The sequence below is a fragment of the Arachis hypogaea genome, chromosome 9 (genome assembly GCF_003086295.3).
Source record: "Arachis hypogaea cultivar Tifrunner chromosome 9, arahy.Tifrunner.gnm2.J5K5, whole genome shotgun sequence".
Classification (NCBI taxonomy): domain Eukaryota; kingdom Viridiplantae; phylum Streptophyta; class Magnoliopsida; order Fabales; family Fabaceae; genus Arachis; species Arachis hypogaea.
In genome coordinates, this window is record NC_092044.1 from 16,883,115 (window position 1) to 16,903,824 (window position 20,710).

The window sequence follows — 20,710 nt, forward strand, 5'->3', positions numbered from 1 at the left end:
CTCATATTGTCAGTTGAATCAGGGCAAAGCGGATTATGAATTTGAATCTAACGAAGTTCCTGAGGTTTGATTTACATACGATTACTCTGAATTTTGTTGCGGTAATTTGTATAGCATTGTGTAGCTGAATAATTCATGAATATTGACTGTGAAACTTCCCCGTGAACATAAATCTGTGGATTGAATGTAATGTATTAGTTTTGATTGATTATCTGGAATTTATAGCAGACGCTCGGGTGTAGATCAAAACTTTTTTGGGTGTATTTTTTCGGGAGTGTGGGTGTATTTACAGTTTATGGCTTTTTCTATTATTTTAGCTGAGTTGTTGTCGTTCGGGTGTATTATATCAGACATGATTGGGTGTGTTTTTAGTTTTTGTCATGGTATATTTTGCAGCTTGTGTATTTACAGCTTATGGCTTTTATTGTCATTTTAGTTGAGTTGGTGCCGTTCGGGTGTATTATATTAGCAATAATTGCGTGTATTTATAGTTTTTGACATGGTGTATTCTGCAGCCTCTCTCTGTTGTTAATGGCCAGTTTGTTCTGAAGGTTGGAATGACCTTTACCACCCTTGAAGATGCTGGAAAATTTTACAGGAACTACGCCAAGGCTGCAGGTTTTTCTACAAGAGTTCAGAGCACAAATAGGAAGGGAAACGAGATTAAGAATCAATTGATTATATGTAGCAGAGAGGGAAAATGGAACTCTCATAGCAAAGATTCATTTGATAGGAATTGGAATGATTTTCTGCTAAATTTTGGTCTTGTGGACAACAAGTGGCTTTCAGGTAGTGTTGGGTTAAAATCTGCAGCAAAGGTGTAAATTTAATTTTTATCGGGTGTATTTATAGTCTGTGTTTGGGTGTATTATGCAGATCTCTATGCAGACCGTCATATGGGTTCCAATCTATCTGGATCACCACTTCTGGGCAGGGATGAGAAGCACATAAAGGAGCGAGAGCATGCATTCATTTTTTAACAAGTTTATTACCCGGAACAGCTCGCTTATTCAATTCGTCAAACAATATGATAATTACCCTAAACCCTAAAATTCAATGATTTGGGTATAGTAGGTTGGGTGGTTTAGGGTTTAGGGTTTAGGATTTAGCGTTTTAGGGTTTTAGGGTTTAAGGTTTAGGGTTTTAGGGTTTTAGGTTTTAGGTTTTAGGGTTTTAGGGTTTAAGGTTTAGGGTTTTAGGGTTTTAGGTTTTAGGTTTTAGGGTTTAGGGTTTAATTTTTAGGGTTTAGGGTTTATGGTTTAGGGGTTTAGTTTTGGGTGTATAATCAACATTCTTTAGGTGTAAAATGCCAGGTTATGGGTGTATATTTGGTTTGATGTTTTCCTTCATATTATAGTACCTGTAAATCAGACATTTTGAATACACCAGAGAGAGTTTAATTATGTAAAAAAATTTACTTATAATTGGATCAAATATATTTATACCATGTGTTCAATTTCTTACAAGAGTATATAATATTTACATTAATCAGTGACAATATCATTAGAATCTATCTGACAAAATGGACTCAATAACAATGAGGATGGCCTGGACAGTTTTATTGCATCACTTCTCCTCGCTCATATTTCTGAATTTCTCACTCAATAGATAGGTTGCACACTTTAGGTCCTTGATTTGCTGTAAACAAAGCAAAATTAGAGTTAGATATATTTCTATTATGAAAAACTGATTTGATCGAAGACATATATTTGTTCTTACATTTTTTCAGCTTGGTTTTTGCCTTCTATTTTTACTGCAATGAAAAATACACCCATAGATATCAGTCAGATACATCCATAGATCAACCACATACACGCAAAACCGATTTTATAAGTATTTAATGAGATCAGTTCAAAATGATGTTCAATTGACTCAAACAACGATAAATATACAAGTTCAAGCAATATTACAATGTCAAGCAATATACACCCAAGGACAAGCAGTATTAGAACATTTGCAACAGTTGACTATATTAAATTATATGAGTTTCAGAAATATACACCCAACAAATTACGCCATATACACCAAACACATTACGCCATATACACCCAACAAATTACTCAATATACACACAAAAATCAATTAGAAGAAGAACTAGAACAAGAAGAACAGTAAAAGCTAGAGCAAGACGAACGGTAAAAACTTAGATGAGGCACATACACCCAAACCGATTTCATAAGTATTTAATTAGATCAGTTCAAAATTATGTTCAATTCACTAAAACATGGATAAATATACAAGCTCTAGCAATATTACAATGTCAAGCAATATACACCCAAGGACAAGCAATATTAGAACAGTTGGAACAGTTGATTATATTACATGATATGGGTTCAGGAATATACACCCAACAAATTACGCCGTATACACCCAACAATCAACCATATACACCCAACACGTTACGCCATATACACCCAACAATCAACCATATACACGCATACAAATTACTCCATATACACCCAATAAATTAAGTAATATACAGCGAAAAATCAGTTACGAGAAGAACTAGAACAAGAAGAACAGTAAAACCTAGAACCACTTTGAAGAACAGTAAAACCTTGAGAAACTTACAAGAAGAGTAAAACCTAGAATAAGAAGAACAGTAAAAATAGTGATATGAGATTTAGAACAAGAAGATCAGTAAAATCTAGAAGAACATAGAAGAACAGTAAAACCTAGTTCTTCGATTTCGAAATCAGAAACAGAAATGTGGAAAATGTACAAGATGAGTAAAACAATAACGTACCTTGAATAATATTTTGTTGATGGTTTCTGTTATTATTCGCGACGAGTTCGAATGTCTCTTCAGTTTGGAATGTTGCTCGAAACTTGAGGATTTGTGTTATCTTTGAAGGAGAAGAAGAAGAGTGAGCCATAACGAACAGTTTTTTCGAAGCGTAATCGTTTGAGTGACGCGCGTGGAATTGACGCTCCATTTAAAGGGAGGGAGTGCTCGTGGATTAAACTTGGATTGGGCCAACTTGTAAAGATTATATGCGTTATTTGCATGTATATATAACAGATGGCCTATATAAATATGGCTCATTCAATAAATACATAATTGTTGAACTCGTTTTAAACATACCCTCTATTTACAGCGATGTTTTAAACTTTTAATACATAATCTTCTCATCACCCAAAAAAAAAAGGAAACATAATCTTCTGTTTCTTCTGCCTCGCTCATTTTTCTTCTCACACGTTTTTTGTTCTTTTCTTTTTTATATTCAGTTATTTATACATTACTTTTATATTTTTATTCAAATATTTTTATTTTTTTCAAATTTTTTTGTATTTGTTACAAGAAATTTTTGTGTTGATTTCATAAATTCTGTATTTTTGTATTAAAAAAGCATTTTTTTTGGAAATTTTGTTAGAATTTAATTAAAATATATTTGTTTATCCAAAATTTCTCATTCGTATATATATCTAGGGGTGTGTCCAAAAGTACCCAAACAACTTTATGGGTATTGTTAGCACCATTTTTATGGATTATTAGATGTTTTTAAAATAAAAAATTAGATGATACAATAAAAGAAGTGTAATGATAGATTTTAATAAATATAAAATATATTATTATATAAATAAATAAATATTTATTTATTTCTTTTTATATAATATATTTTAAAATGACAAGTATTGTTAATAAAATGACAAGTATATCAATACATGAAAATATCAATATTTTTTATTCAATAAAATCAATAATTATTGAGTAAAAAGTTTTATTATTTTAAATAAATTCATATTAAAATGTTATTTTTAATTAGAGAATTATAAAATAACTAAATTAAAGTTCATATTATTTGACTAATGATGATTAGATTCTTTCATGTTAACTGTTAAGACTAAAAATATTTTAAATTACTATTTTCATTAATACGTAATAAAAAATTATACATATTATTAAAATATATTTTTATTTAAAATATTACGTATATAATTATATGGATAGGTTGATCTTTTCTAAAATAAGAAAAGTGTACTTTTCGTGCTGTTTTATTTATACTTGCAAAAACCAACCGATACAGAAAATAAACAATACAGAAAAGATACATTTCTACTAATATCTGGATAAAAAATATTATATTAAATAATAATATTTTTAACAAAAATAATTATTTATTTTTTTAATTTTTATGAAACAATCGAATAATTTATCAAATAATATAAAATAAAATTTGATTATTTTAATTTTTTTATGTGATGTAATACAAAAAAACATTTTAATATATCTTTTAATATTATAAAATTTTTGCTCTATAATAATTTATTTTAATGATGGAAAAATATTTATATTTTTTATGTATCGACATGTTTTATATTTATTTATTGAAAGGTAAAATGGTCGCACTTGCCAATGTATAATATTGTATATAAAAATATAATTATTTATTTATAAAAATACTTCTTTCATTGTATTATTTGGTTTTCTTTTAATGAAATTGGTTTATAAAAATTGTACATACAATATGCACAAAATTATTTAGTCTTATTTTAAAGACACCCTCTATTTGGTACGTTTGGTTTCTTCTGTCTAATGTTATTAAACTTAACTGTGACGTTTCAATTGGTGCTGGTTATTGAAGACAATAATTAATAAGACCGTTAACAGAATAATTGTAATTTGTTTCAATTATTGAAGGCCTAATCTAGTTTTTTTATATAAATAAGTAAATAAAATATATTAATTTTCATATGTATGTAAAAACTTTTTTATAAAAATACGCAGGATCATTTTAGGAGTAGTATTTGTGAAATGGAAATACTCGTCATTTTAAGGAAAACACATGTGAATTGAAACTGACAGAAACAGAGCCATGTTTTGCTCGACACCAACGAAATAGGAGGAGGCCATTTTGTGTCTGGCGACCACAAAATAGAAACTTCTGGTGGGACTCCTACGAAATGGTACACTTAAGGTATACCACATGCGAAATTGGTTCCTAGTTTTCCTATATAAATGCTTGTGCCAACCAGTGTGTTACCATTCACGGAAGAGACCATTCTCCTGCACTCTCTTCCAACTCCAAAATCTCTTTTCAACCTCTTTACTTTCTTTCACTCTTAAATACTGTGGGTGCTTATTTTGCTGTGTGTTGGCTTCCGAAAATATATGCATGATCGTATATCCTAATCTGGAAGTTTCTCATACGATAGAAGGTATTATATTTGTTTGTGATGATCCACTTTGGATAATGATTCCGCCACAGACATCATTACAAGAGTTGAAGAATTTGATTCTCATGAATACTAGAGTGGTTGGAAAAAAAGAAATCACAAAGTTGACTTATAGAATGCCAGTTGCAGTAGCCAACTCGTTTGCATATCAGAAAATGCAGATTAAATCTGATTAGCATATTTCGATGATGTTTTCTTATCATCGTAGCATTGGAAGCATCTATTCGTTGAAACTTTGTGTGAATCTTCAAGATATTGGTGGAAGCTCATCTAGTTTTAATAATGTGGAGGGTATTAGCAATTTGGGATCGGCAGATTTCATTTCAGGTCGGGATACTTGTAGGGCCCGAAGTCTAACCCCTAACGCCTTTATGACGCCGGAACCAAATACCGATAATCGTCATGCACGTCCCTTCGCTTCTAACCTCGTTGCATTCGAATGAGGTCATCATGATGGCATGGCATAAACGTCTGATGAAGATGAGATCAAAGATTTTAGGGGTGACGAAGCAGAAGTTGCTCCCGAAACCCAACCGCTTTATCGCGAGACAGTTCGTCCAATTCATGTTGAATCGGGAGGTGGGACAGGGGGATGGTGGTGTATCCAGTAACACGCCAGAACACTATCTGTCTTTAAATCTTAGAGCAATGAATTCGACTACCACAGAAGATAGACCGAGCAACTATGCTATGTCAGGTGAGATGGAGCTCGAGATTGGGTTAAAGTTTTTCAATAGAGAAAAAGTGATGCTTGCTGTTAAGAACTACAACATCCGCGGATCTGCGGAATACAAGATGGTAGAGTCAGATCAAAGTAGGAATATATGTCGATGCAAGCAGTTTGGGGACCAATGTCGTTGGATGGTACGAGTTGCAAAGACCAGGTATTCCAGATTTTGGAAAATTAAAAAATACCACGGGCCTCATAGTTGCTTGGCAAGTTCGATGTTTCAAGATCATGCTCAACTTGATAGCAATGTCATCTGCCACCATATATTTCTCATGGTTCATACTGATGCGATCATTTCCGTAAAGGTGTTGCAAGGATCAGTCAAGTCAGCATACAGGTACAAGGTTTTATACAAGAAGGTTTGGCACGTGAAGCAGAAGCCAATTGCTAAAATCTATGGTGATTGGGATGAGTCATATGACCAACTGCGAAGATATTTCAACACCCTGCAGGCTTTCGTTCTAGGTATATCTGGCATGTCACACTTATTGGTCTTCGTTGTTGATTGTGGTTTTAGTCATTTATATGTTTTACTAAGTAAGCATTTTCATATCAGGGACAATTGTTGACCTACAAATGCGACCGTACTATGTCGGAAACACTCTGGAACGTGACAGTGTCATATTTCATCAGATTTTTTGGTCGTTTCCGTCGTGTGTTGAATCCTTCAAGCACTGTAAGCCACTGGTCTCAGTGGACGGAACGCACCTGTATGGTAAGTACACGGGTACCCTACTTATGGGCATAGCACAGGACGAGAATAACAACATTCTGGCCATCGCTTTTGCGATTTTTGAAAGAGAGAATACATATTCATGGTACTTTTTTCTTACCAACCTAAAGAGGCATGTAGCGACTCAATTGGGAATTCTGCTTATCTCTGATAGACATGTAGCAATAAAGGCAGCTTTAGAGCAGGATGGGTGTGGATGGGAACACAATGTTTACTGTGTTAGACATATTGTTTCTAACTTTGCAACAAGTTTCAAGAGTAAGGAAGCCAAAAGACACATGGTCAACGCAGCATATTCTAAGACGCAAGAGCAGGCGTAATACTACCTAGAGTTAATCAGCAGTGAGGATCGAGTCACATCTTTGCAGATTGGCCTGGATCCGAGGGTTAGAGCCACCTAAATGGCTACAGCACCGTGATGATAGTTGTCGATATAGTCACATGACAACCAATCTTTCTGAGTGTATCAACTCCGTCCTCAAGGGTACTAGAAATCTCCCGGTTTGTGCAATTGTCAAGTCTACCTACCATCGTCTCAATTAATTATTTGTGAACAAGGGTCGACCGGCACAAGTACAGATCGCATGTGGTTAAGCTTTTTCTCAGTTCCTGCAAAAAGCGATAATAGCAAACCGTGAGAGAATTTCCCATATGCTTGTGACGTCGTTCGAAAGAGCTGTGTCAATCTTCGCAGTGGATGAGATAGTAGCAGTAGGGGTGCAGTCTAGGTTTCAAGTTTACCTTGAGCATCGCAGATGTGACTGTAGTTACTTCCAAGAATTGCACTACCCCTGTGGTCATGCTTTGGCTGCATGCGCATTTGCAAGACTTGATTGGTAGCAATATGTCAAGGCAGTGTACTAGGTTGAGAATGTTGTTTTCACTCTACGAGATGGAATTCCCACCAATGTTAGATGAGGAGATGTAGCCCCATACGAGGGACAATGTGTACGTCCCAACCCCCACCTACGCCGTACAATGAAAGGACGATCGGTGTCAACAAGGATTCGGAATGAGATGGACGAGGTTGAGTCGGGTCTAAGCAAGTGATGCGGACTTCACAGGCAACCAGGGCATACTAGGCGACACTATCTGCATATTTTTGCCACTTAGTATTCATATTCGTATTAGTTTTATTCGCTATTTGGTTTACTTTGTGTCGAATTATGTAATGTGTGTGTTGTTACTTTATTTTATTTTATGTCGCTCTACTTTATTTCATTGTTGTTAGTACATGTGGATCCATCGTTATTAAAACTACGTATATAGATCACATTAAACCAGTAATACAATATAAAATTCAACAAAAACTTATGGTAATCTTGGCTAGGTCGTAACGTATCTGCACGATCAATCCGCAGACGATATGCCTCAGTACATTGGTTAGCCCATACCTCAAACCATGCGGATAGGTGGACGGGCCACCATCCATCATCGTTGCGGGCTGATTGTCGATGGAAAGTGTCAATATTCAGCGAAGGGTTTGGAGGTCTTTGCTTTTTCCCAAATTGACGCAACACTCTATCAACATTAAGAATCTCAATCCATCTGAAAAATATGAGCGGCACCACCGCCGTGTAAAAATCTCCATGTGGGTGGCTGAGAAATTTCGTAGGCACTCTAGATAAAATGCGAGGATTCATGTACCGTAACCAATTAAACTACACACAAAGGTATCTGATAAACTACTATTTAATGGTTTATCTTGTGTTTAATTGAGTGGTTTTATCAAGTCTTTACCCACTTATTCATATGAACTGCATGATTTTACAATCCCTTCCTAAGATTGTTCTATGGTTGAAAACTTGCTTTCTAGAAATCTTTAATTTGTGTATTTCAATTCTCCTTTGTACCATTCGATGCCGTGATCCGTGTGTTAAGTGTTTCAGGCTTTACAGGGCAGGAATGGCTTAGAGAATGGAGAGGAAGCTTGCAAAAATGGAAGGAACACAATAAACTAAGGAGATGACCAGCGAGCATCGACGCGCGCGTGGCTTACGCGATCGCGCGTAATGGAGGAAATCGCAGCGATGCGTGCACGTACCTGACGTGTACGCATGGATTGGAGTCTACACGAATGCTGCGCACGCGTGGACGACGCGGACGCGCGACAAGGAAAATCGCCGAATGACGCGCACGCATGACCGACACGTACGCGTGACTTGTGCGATCTAAAGAAATAACAGAAAATGCTGGGGTGATTTTGGGCCGCGTTTTGACCCAGTTTTTGGCCCAAAAACACAGAATAAAGCCAGGGAACATGAAGAGACTCAGGAGAACATCAACACATTCCGCCATGTCAATTTTTGGCGCTGTTGCCGGGGAGTTGCAACAGCGTGCTAATTTATTGGTTGGATTTTTATTTTATTTGCACTTTATTTTATTTTACTTTATTACCATGAGCTGTATGTTTCTTTCATTGAATGATGTGTTCGCTACCTGATCCGAGCCTACCCGTATCTGATCCTGAAATTGAAAGAACTATCTCACGTATAAGGCGGGCTTGGCGTCGGTTAGTCATTTCTGAGGACGAATCTGAAACGTCATTTAAGGAAGAAACAAGCTCTCTTTCTATTGATTCTGTTGATTTGAATGCAGAAGACATGGCAGCTCCCAGGAGGATTACTCTTCAGGAGGCAGGAGCTCCAAATTTTACATTACCACCTTTCCAAGTGCGTAATCCAAATCTGGGTGCAGATATTGAACTAAAAACTGCACTAATGAATCTATTGCCGAAGTTTTATGGCTTACCTGCTCAAGAGCCTCTCAAGCACCTCAGAGATTTTTACACAGCCTGTTCTACTGTTAGGCGTAATGGTGTGTCTGAGACTTCTATTTTGCTATCCGCTTTCCAGTTTTCTCTTGAGGGAAAGGCGAGGGAGTGGTACTACACTCAACCTGAAGCAGTTGTTACTAACTGGGATATGGTCAGGAGAGAATTCTTAGAAAAATACTTTCCAGCTGAAGTTACTGATAGACTAAGGAAAGAGATTTCAATGATCATCCAAGGCGAATCCGAGACTGTCTACGAGTACTGGGAACACTTCACTAATCTCCTAGACGCATGCCCCCACCACATGATTGACAAGTTGGTGTTGATCGGCTACTTCACACAAGGCATAAAGCCTCAGGATAAGACTACATTAGATGGTGCAAGCAATGGTTCTCTGAAAAAGTACAAGACCACAGATGAAGCATGGCAACTGATTGCCGACCTGGCTTAGTCTGCTCGGACTCACAAGTGCAACAGGAACAACCACCCCAAGGCTGTGGCAGAAGTTTCCTCTAGCAACAAGAATTCTGCTATCATACAATCAATATGTGAGATGACCAACCTACTGAAGCAGATACATCTGGGCCAGCAACAGTCTCAATCTCCTTCACCACAACGTAGTCAACAACTGGTTCCTCAGAGAGTATGCGAAATATGTGCTGATTATAGTCATTACATTGATGAATGCCCACAGCTCCAACATGAGGACAACACCTTGGTAGCTACTCACAATTTCTATGACCGCTCGAATCAAGGATACTATCAATAGGGCAACAACTATAACCAAGGTGGGAACTTTAACCAAGGTGGGCAGGACAACTCCAACCAGGGTTGGAAAGATAATTCCAACCAGGGATAGAGGGACAATTATAGTAGAGGAGGCAGACACAACAATGGCAATCAGAGGTGAAATAATAACAACAGACAGCAGAACCAGAACTAGCCTTACAGAGCACCTCACCAAAGGCAGTCCCAAGCACCACAGAACAACCAACAGTAGACCCCTCAGATTACTTACCCCCTTTCCTCTTCTAATGACGAGTTACTACACTCGATTGATCAAAGACAAAAGATCATGGAGAAGAACCTCACTTCTACCTTGAACGGTCTAAACTTTACCTTGCAAGCTCTTATCTCACAGATTGGATCATTGAATAACTCCAACAACCAGCCTTCAAACTCCAGTGGAATTTCCTTTCAACCTTTACCCAACCCCAAGGGAGCTATCAATGCCATCACTTTGAGGTCCGAAACCACATTGCAAGAGAGCAATCCGGAGGAGCCAAGCTTACTAGAACACGCCCCAATGGAGGACATGGTTGAAGTGGAGGAAGTTGAAGAAGGAGATGAAGTGCAAGACTTGGTTGAAGAAGAAATACCTCACCCGAGAAATGAAGCACCAAAGGAAGCAGAAGCTGTAAATGGCACCATTCCTATCCCATTTCCACACCTTACATGGAAATCCAGAAAGTAGATGGAACTTGATCCCAAAATGATAGAAATTTTCAAAAAGGTTGAGGTAACTGTTCCTCTTTTTGATGTTATTCAACAAGTACCTAAATATGCAAAATTTCTGAAAGATTTATGCATACACAAAGATAAAATTAATGAATAGAAACTATTCCTTTAGGTAGTTCTATATCTGCTTTAATGGGAGGTATACCTGAAAAATGTAGTGACCCAGGTCCATGCATGGTTAACTGTACCATTGGAGGTGTATTATTTTCTGACTGCATGTGCGACTTAGGAACATGTGTTAATATAATGCTATTGTCTAGATATGATGCTTTAAGGCTCCCTACCTTAAAAAGTTTGGCAGCTCGTTTTGTGTTAGCAGATAAAAGCATTATTACAGTAGTTGGAATTACTAAAGATGTATTAGTGAGCATTAAAGGGCTCACATTTTCCATCGACTTCTATATCCTGGAAATGCCCCCTAATAACTCAAGAAGACCGTCATCAATCCTGCTTGGAAGACCATTCCTGAAGACTTCAAAGTTCAAGCTGGATGCATTCTCAGGAACTTATTCCTTTGAGATAGATGGCAGAACAGTGAGTTTCAGTCTGAATGAAGCTATGAAGCACCCTCCGGAAGATCATTCTATCTTCCAGTGCGACATCATTGATGAAACTGTAGCTGAAGTTCACCAAGAAGAAATAGAAGAAAAGCACTTGGAGCAAAGTCCAAGTGTGGGGACACCTTCTGAACATAATGAGAACACTTTGCCATTATCAATAACCCTGGATGATCCAGAGCCTAGCCATGAGCAGAGATCGGAATTGAAGCCCCTCCCTCCACACCTCAAGTATGCTTACCTTGAGGATAATCAGAAGTTTCCAGTTATCATTGCAAGGGAACTCACTTCCCAACAGGAGGAGCAGATGCTCAGTGTACTGCGACAACACAAGAAAGCAATTGGGTGGAGCTTGGCAGATATAGTAGGCATCATCCCTCAAGCTTGTGAGCACATAATATTCTTAGAAGAGGGATCAAAGCCTGTCTGTCATCCCCAGAGAAGATTGAATCCCACCATCTTAGAAGTTGTCAAGAAAGAAGTGAGCAGGCTACTTGAAGCAGATATTATTTACCCCATCTCAGATAGTGAATGGGTCAGTCCAGTCCAAGTGGTGCCCAAGAAGTCTGGAGTCACAACAATAAAGAATGAGCATGGAGAGCTCCTGATAACTAGAGTGCAGAATTCATGGAGAGTTTGTATTGATTACAGGCGACTCAACCAAGCCACTCGTAAGGATCACTATCCCCTGCCATTTATTGATCAAATGCTTGATCGCCTGTCAGGTAAATCCCATTACTACTTTTTAGTTGGTTATACAAGCTATTTTCAAATTCATATAGCTCCTGAAGATCAGGAAAAGACTACTTTTACATGTCCATTTGGGACTTATACTTACAAGAGAATGCCCTTTGACTTATGCAATGCACTAGCCACTTTCCAAAGGTGCATGATGAGTCTTTTTTCTGATCTCATTGAGAGCTGTATGGAGGTTTTTATGGATGATTTTAGCGTATATGGTGATTCCTTTAGCCTTTGCTTGGATAATTTAGACAAAGTATTAGCAGGTGTGTTAGTTCAAACCTTGTATTGAATTTTGAAAAGTGTCATTTTATGGTGAAACAAGGGATTATTCTAGGACATGTTGTCTCTCATACTGGTAGTTCTATAGATCCAGCAAAGGTAGATGTCATTTCTAGTTTGACTTACCCCTCTTCTGTGAGGGAAGTCCGTTTGTTCCTTGGCCATGCAGGTTTCTACACGAGATTTGTTAAGGACTTCAGTAAGGTAGCATTACCTTTATCCAGAATACTGTAGAAGGATATTGAGTTTGAGTTCAGTGAGGATTGTATGCAAGCATTTGATAAGCTGAAGATCGCCCTGACTCAAGCTCCAATTGTGAGAGGACCAGACTGGAGCCAGTATTTTGAGATTATGTGTGATGCCTCCAACCATGCAGTAGGAGCGGCACTGGCTCAGTGCAACGATAAGGATCCTTTTGTAATAGCTTATGCGTCTAAGACCTTAGACGCTGCTCAGTCTAATTACACTACTACTGAAAAGGAACTTCTTGCTATTGTTTTTGCTCTGGATAAATTTTGAGCCTATTTACTTGGTACTAAGGTAGTAGTGTACTCAGACCATGCAGCTCTAAAATATTTATTAGCTAAAAAAGAGTCTAAACCAAAGTTGATACGTTGGATACTGTTGCTACAAGAATTTGACTTAGAAATTAAGGATAGGAGTGGTAACCAGAATTTAGTGGCAGACCACTTGAGTCGCCTTGAGCACATTAAGGATGACTCCACTCCTATCAATGATGCTTTTCCATTTGATAGCTTGCATGCAGTATCTGAAGTAGCTCCTTGGTATGCACCCGTAGCTAATTATCTAGTTAGCCATACTTTCCCTCCCAATTTTACTAAGCATCAAAGAGACAAGCAGAAAAGCGAGTCCAAATATTATATATGGGATGATCCATATTTATGGAGGTGTGGTGCTGACTAGATAATTAGAAGGTGTGTACCCCAATCAGAATTTCAGTCCATTTTAGAGACTTGCCACTCTTCTGAGAATGGAGGACATTTTGGCCTTCAACGAACAGCTAGAAAAATTTTAGGCTGTGGATTCTGGTGGCTTACTCTTTTTAAAGATGCTGCTAATTTTTGTAAATCTTGTTCCACATGCCAAAGGTTGGGTAATATATCTAAGAGGGATGAGATGCCTCAATAGATTATGCTTTTCTATGAAATTTTTGATGTTTGGGGCATTGACTTCATGGGTCCATTTCCAAACTCTAGTGGTTACCTTTATATACTGTTAGCTGTAGATTATGTTTCTAAATGGGTGGAAGCAATTCCTACCCGTACTGATGACGCTAACACTGTTGTTTCCTTTGTTAGAAATCATATTATCTTTCGCTTTGGATCACCACGAGCAATCGTGAGCGATCAAGGCACTCACTTTTGTAACAGGAGACTCACAGTATTACTGAAGAAGCATGGGATTGTTCACAAAGTAGCAACAACTTATCATTCCCAGACCAATGGGCAAGCAGAGGTATCTAACAGAGAGATTAAACGCATTCTGGAGAAGATAGTAAAGCCTCATAGGAAGGACTGGAGTGTCAGGTTACAAGATGCGCTCTGGGCATATCGAACAGCATACAAGACACCCATTGGGATAAGCCACTTCCGCTTAGTGTACGGTAAGGCTTGCCACCTTCCAGTAGAAGTGGAACACAAGGCCTTCTGGGCTGTAAAGGAATGCAACATGAACTATAAGGAAGCTGGTACTGAAAGGAAGCTGCAACTAGCAGAATTAGAGAACCTTCGCCTAGAAGCATATGACAACTCCAGGCGATACAAGGAAAAGATGAAAGTCGTCCATGACATGCACATAAAAAGGAGAGAATTCAGACCATGGGAGTTAATTCTTCTTTACAACTCCAGACTGAGGCTTATGCTAGGCAAACTGAGATCAAGATGGGAATGTCCCTACATAGTAGAAAAGGTAGATCCATACGGAGTTTTTCACCCGCGTCATCCTTCTAGCTCCAAATTCATTAAGGTCAATGGACACCGCCTAAAGCTTTATCACGGTGAGAAGATGAAGGATCACAAAGAGTTAGAGGTCTTCCTCCTGGAAGACCCACCAACAGAAGCAGAATGAGCCTAAAAACCGTCCAACTTAAGGACGTAAAAGCAAAGTGCTAGGTGGGAGGCAACCCACCATGGTATGATCGTTCTGTTTCAGTCTTAGTTTTACTTTTTCATTTTCTACTTTGTTTTTTTTTTCTTAATGACTCTTCTCATAACCTCTGCACTTAGTTTGCATCTGCATTCGCATTCTGCATAAAAAAAGGGAAAGCATGCGACGCGCAAGCGTCGCTGACGCGTCCGTGTCATCGGTGCATGAGCGAAAAAAGGGAATTGAACAAAAAGTCACGCGGGAGCTTGGCTGGAGACGTGCCATAGGCACACACACGCCCATGCAAATGCGTCCCTGACGCGTCCGCGTCACTTGCAAAATTCGCCCTCCACGCGAGCGCATCACCTACGCGCACGCGTGACCCTACGAAATCGACGTAAATTAAGTGTCTGGCAGAATGTTATGATGGAATGGTGATGGAGTTATGCTGAAAGCACAAACCCCATCACGCGAACGCGTGCCCCACGCGTCCGCATCATTATTCAACTATAGGCCATTCACGCGTCTGCGTCACCTAAATTTAGGCAATGTGCGTATGAAACCAAGACTTATGCCCGCGCAATGTTGCTTTCGCGCCAATGGTACAAATCAGTTCACGCGTCCGCGTCACATGCGACGCACATCTTATCCAGATCAGCGCCAGATATCTTATCTTTTCTTTCCCAATCTTAATTTCTCTTATCCCTTCTTATTTCTTTCTTCTCCCTTCTTCCTTCTTTATTTTTTCTCACTTTTCACTCTCTCCGCCCTTATTTTTCACATCCATTATCAAGGTTCTTTGCTTTTCCATTATTCTTTTTCTCTTTAATTATGTTTTCTTCTTCCTTTTTTCTCTTTCTTTTCTTTTTCATTATCTATGTTTTTTTTCTTTCTTTTTCTTTTTATATTCTTTTGATTGGTGTTAGATATTTAATTGGGTGATTATTTTCTTCTATATTTTGCTTGTGAGTATATTAAGGAATAGCTTGACAATTAATATTACTTCTTACAAGGGTTGCTTGCATGTTCAATTTAAATGCTTTCAATAACATATTTACCACGCATGCTAAGTGTTTGTGAAAAAGTCCATATGGCATTGTGCATTATTTATTATACCACTCTGATGCCTGTTTTTCACAAAATCCCTTTTATATTTTAATGATTAAATATAATTGTCAATACAAAATAGATTGTTAGTTTGAAAGAGTTGATAATCTAATTTGGACATTTAAAGCTTGATCTATGCTACTCATGCCTTTGCCGGCATGCCAATAAACATCTTGCTTTAAATGCCATCACATGCACTTGCTATGTTTCAATTGATGAACTGATCACATGTAGTCATGACCATGTGTTAATGACATCATTCTTTACCGTGCATTGATTATCACGTATCTACTCTCTTCCTTGGTCTAACCCTTGAAGTTTTTAAGTACTTACCTTTTTCCTTTCAAGATGGCCACCAAGAAGGGTAAAGAGAAAGCTACTCCCAAACCACCAGCAAAGAAAGGAAAAAAAAGAGCACTAATGGCAGAGCCATCTTCCACAGCTGTAAAGCCCTCAACAAAGCGAATCAAGAGGATCCTCAAGGTGGATGACAAAGAGAAATCCTTTCCAGCAAAGGACACTGCACAATTCACCAACCGCTACTGTGAGCAGATGTTTCCCATACTGGCTGGGCGGAACTATAACAATGAATACCTACTGATCCTCTCGACCCACATCGTCGAATTTGTTGAACCCCGCATTGAGCAAAGACAATGGGGATTCTTACGAAGACAGCCACGGTAGGTTAATCTATAATGGGTAGTTGAGTTCTACTCCAATTTTCACATGCCAACACTGTAGTCTGTCTATATCCGTCAGAAGCAAGTCCCCATAACTGAAGAGGCCATTCAGCGAGCTTTAGATCTTCCCCCTGCCCCTGAAGGATTGGACGCATTTTGGTGGGCGAAATTGTGATCATCAACAATGGCACTTTGGTATGTGCATCTATTAACTTAGCACTTTCTTTCCATAACTTCGCTCAACTAACCAGCAAGTTTACTGGGTCGTCCAAGTAATAAACCTTATGTGAGTAAGGGTCGATCCTACAGAGATTGTTGGTATGAAGCAATCTATGGTCATCTTGTAAATCCCAGTCAGGCGGATTCAAATGTGATTGGATTAGATAATTAAAAGATAAATAAAATAAACAGGAAATAAAGATAGAGTTACTCATGTAATTCAATGGTGGGAATTTCAGATAGGTGCATGGAGGTACTGTGTTCCTTCTGAATCTCTGCTTCTCCACTTCTTCTTTCTAGTTTTTCATTACTCCTTTCTATGGCAAGCTGTATGTATGGCATCACTGTTGTCAATGGCTACATCCCATCCTCTCAGTGAAAATGGTCCAAATACTCTGTCACAGCACGGCTAATCATCTGTTGGTTCTCAATCAGGTTGGTGGTGCACGAAATTGCAATCACACTTTTTGCAATCCGCACAACTAACCAGCAAGTGCACTGGGTCGTCCAAGTAATACCTTACGTGAGTAAGGGTCGATCCCACGGAGATTATTGGTTTGAAGCAAGCTATATTTATTTTATTATTCTTAGTCAGGATATCAATAAAAATTATCAGTTGAAATTATTAGAAAAATAAAAGAGCATGAAATAAATAATTGTTACTTTAATAATGGAGAATATGTTGGAGTTTTGGAGATGCTTTGTCCTCTGAATTTCTGCAATGTAATATTCAACTCAATTGTTTGTAAAGTTTCATCCATGGCAAGCTGTATGTAGGGCGTCACCATTGTCAGTGGCTACCTCCCATCCTCTCAGTGAAAACGGTCCAAATGCTCTGTCACAGCACGGCTAATCAGCTGTTGGTTCTCGATCATGTTGGAATAGGATCCATTGATCCTTTTGCGTTTGTCATCACGCCCAGCAATCGCGAGTTTGAAGCTCGTTGGTGCACGAAATTGTGATCATCAATGGCGCCATCAACATGGTACGCACAATTGCAATCTCAACTCTTTATCATAACTTCACACAACTAACCAGCAAGTGCACTGGGTCGTCCAAGTAATAAACCTTACGCGAGTAAAGGTCGATTCCACGGAGATTGTTGGTATGAAGCAAGCTATGGTCATCTTGTAAATCTCAGTCAGGCAGAATCAAATGGTTATGGATGATTTATGAATAAAGCATAAAGATAAAGATAGAGATACTTATGTAATTCATTGGTGAGAACTTCAGATAAGCGAATGGAGATGCTTTGTCCCTTCCGTCTCTCTGCTTTCCTACTGTCTTCATCTAATCCTTCTTACTCCTTTCCATGGCAAGCTGTATGTAGGGTTTCATCGTTGTCAGTGGCTACCTCCCATCCTCTCAGTGAAAATGTTCAACGCACCCTGTTACGGCACGGCTAATCATCTGTTGGTTCTCAATCAGGTTGGAATAGAATCCAGTGATTCTTTTGCGTCTGTCACTAACGCCCAGCCTTCAGGAGTTTGAAGCTCGTCACAGTCATTCAATCATTGAATCCTACTCAGAATACCACAGAGAAGGTTTTGACCTTCCGGATTCTCTTGAATGCCGCCATCAGTTCTAGCTTATACCACGAAGATTCCGATCAAGGGATCCAAGAGATAAACATTCAAGCCTTGTTTGCTTGTAGAACAGAAGTGGTTGTCAGGCACTTGTTCATAAGTGAGAATGATGATGAGTGTCACATAATCATCACATTCATCATGTTCTTGGGTGCAAATGAATATCTTAGAACAAGAATAAGCTGAATTGAATAGAAGAACAATAGTAATTGCATTAATACTCAAGGTACAGCAGAGCTCCACACCTTAATCTATGGTGTGTAGAAACTCCACCGTTGAAAATACATAAGTGATAATAGTGATCATTGGCTTCGGCCCTAGAGAGGGAACCAGAAGAACCAAGATGAAAATACAATAGTAAAAGGTCCTATTTGTAGAGAACTAGTAGCCTAGGGTTTACAGAGATGAGTAAATGACATAAAAATCCACTTCCGGGCCCACTTGGTGTGTGCTTGGGCTGAGCATTGAAGCATTTTTGTGTAGAGACTTCTCTTGGAGTTAAACGCCAGCTTTTGTGCCAGTTTGGGCGTTTAACTCCCATTCTTGTGCCAGTTCCGGTGTTTAACGCCGGGCAGTTTTGAGCTGATTTGGAACGCCGGTTTAGGCCATGAAATCTTGGGCAAAGTATGGACTATTATACATTGCTGGAAAGCCCAGGATGTCTACTTTCCAACGCCGTTAAGAGAACGCCAATTGGGCTTCTGTAGCTCCAGAAAATTCACTTTGAGTGCAGGGAGGTCAGAATCCCACAGCATCTGCAGTCCTTTTTAGCCTCTGAATCAGATTTTTGCTCAGGTCCCTCAATTTCAGCCAGAAAATACCTGAAATCACAGAAAAACAAACAAACTCATAGTAAAGTCCAGAAAAGTGAATTTTAACTAAAAACTAATAAAAATATACTAAAAACTAACTAAAACAGACTAAAAACATACTAAAAACAATGCCAAAAAGCGTATAAATTATCCGCTCATCACTCGTCACAGCCATTCAATCCTTGAATCCTACTCAGAATACCACAGATAAGGTTTAGACTTTTCGGATCCTCAAGAGTGGCCGCCATCAATTCTAGCTTATACCACGAAGATTCTGATTAAGGAATCTAAGAGAAGCTCATTCAGTCTGATGTAGAACGAAGGTGCTTGTCAGGCACACGTTCATGGATTGAGGAAGGTGATGAGTGTCACAGATCATCACCTCCTTCACAATTAAGTGCGAATGAACATCTTAGATAGGAACACACACACGTTTGAATGGAGAAATAAAAACAATTGCATTAATTCATTGAGACGCTGCAGAGCTCCTCACCCCCAACAATGGAGTTTAGAGACTCATGCCGTCAAAGTGTATAAAATTCAGATCTGAAAATGTCATGAGATACAAATTAAGTCTCTAAAAGTTGTTTAAATAGTAAACTAATAACCTAGGTTTACAGAAAATGAGTAAACTATGATAGATAGTGTAGAAATCCATTTCTGGGGCCCACTTGGTGTGTGTTGGGGCTGAGACTTAAGCTTCTCACGTGCCTGGGCTGTTTTGGGCGTTCAACACCAGGTTGTAACCTGTTTCTGGCGTTGAACTCCAACTTGTAACTTGTTTCTGGCGCTGGACGCCAGACTGCAACATGGAACTGGAGTTGAACGCCAGTTTATGTCGTCTATCTTCGCGCAAAGTATGGACTATTATATATTGCTGGAAAGCCCTGGATGTCTACTTTCCAAACCAATTGAGAGCGCGTCAATTGGACTCCTGTAGCTCCAAAAATTCCATTCCAAGTGCAAGGAGGTCAGGATCCAACAGCATCAGCAGTCCTTTTTCAGCCTAACTCAGATTTTTGCTCAGCTCCCTCAATTTCAGCCAGAAAATACCTGAAATCACAGAAAAACACACAAACTCATAGTAAAGTCCAGAAATATGATTTTTTCCTAAAAACTAATAATATTCTACTAAAAACTAATTAAAACATGCTAAAATCTACATGAAATTACCCCCAAAAAGCGTATAAAATATCCGCTCATCAGTTGGAATAGAATCCAGTGATTCTTTTGCATCTGTCACTAATGCCCAGCCCTCAGGAGTTTGAAGCTCGTCACAGTCATTCAATCCCGGAATCCTACTCGGAATACCACAGACAAGGTTAGACTTTCCAGATTCCCATGAATGCCGCCATCAATTCTAACTTATACCCCAAAGATTCTGATTAAGGAATCAAAGAGATATGCGCCCAGCCTAAGGTAGAACGGAAGTGGTTATCAATCACGTGCGTTCATAAGTGAGAATGATGATGAGTGTCACGGATCATCACATTCATCAAGTTGAAGTGCAACGAATATCTTAGAACATGAATAAATCGAATTGGATGGAAAATAGTAGTAATTGCATTAAAACTTGAGGTACAGCAGAGCTCCACACCCTTAATCTATGGTGTGTAGAAACTCCACCGTCGAAAATACATAAGTGATCAAGGTTCAGGCATGGCCAAATGGCCAGCCCCCAAAATGAA

The 20,710-nt window shown here is 38.6% G+C and overlaps 1 protein-coding gene across 1 annotated transcript; it reads left to right on the plus strand.

Annotated features, from left to right (window-relative positions):
• Positions 1-5,580: 5,580 nt before the first annotated feature.
• Positions 5,581-6,961, plus strand: LOC140175072 (uncharacterized). The gene is made up of 2 exons (XM_072201981.1): positions 5,581-6,373; positions 6,465-6,961. Exons 1-2 carry the CDS (start codon positions 5,581-5,583, stop codon positions 6,959-6,961), a joined length of 1,290 nt encoding a protein of 429 aa, XP_072058082.1.
• The last annotated feature ends 13,749 nt before the right edge of the window (positions 6,962-20,710 follow it).

Excerpts from the sequence above, each read along its gene's own strand:
- LOC140175072 (XM_072201981.1), top strand. The coding sequence starts at position 5,581 with ATGCACGTCCCTTCGCTTCTAACCTCGTTGCATTCGAATGAGGTCATC. Across the intron at positions 6,374-6,464 it reads CCTGCAGGCTTTCGTTCTAG|GGACAATTGTTGACCTACAA; the intron begins GTATATCTGGCA and ends TTTTCATATCAG.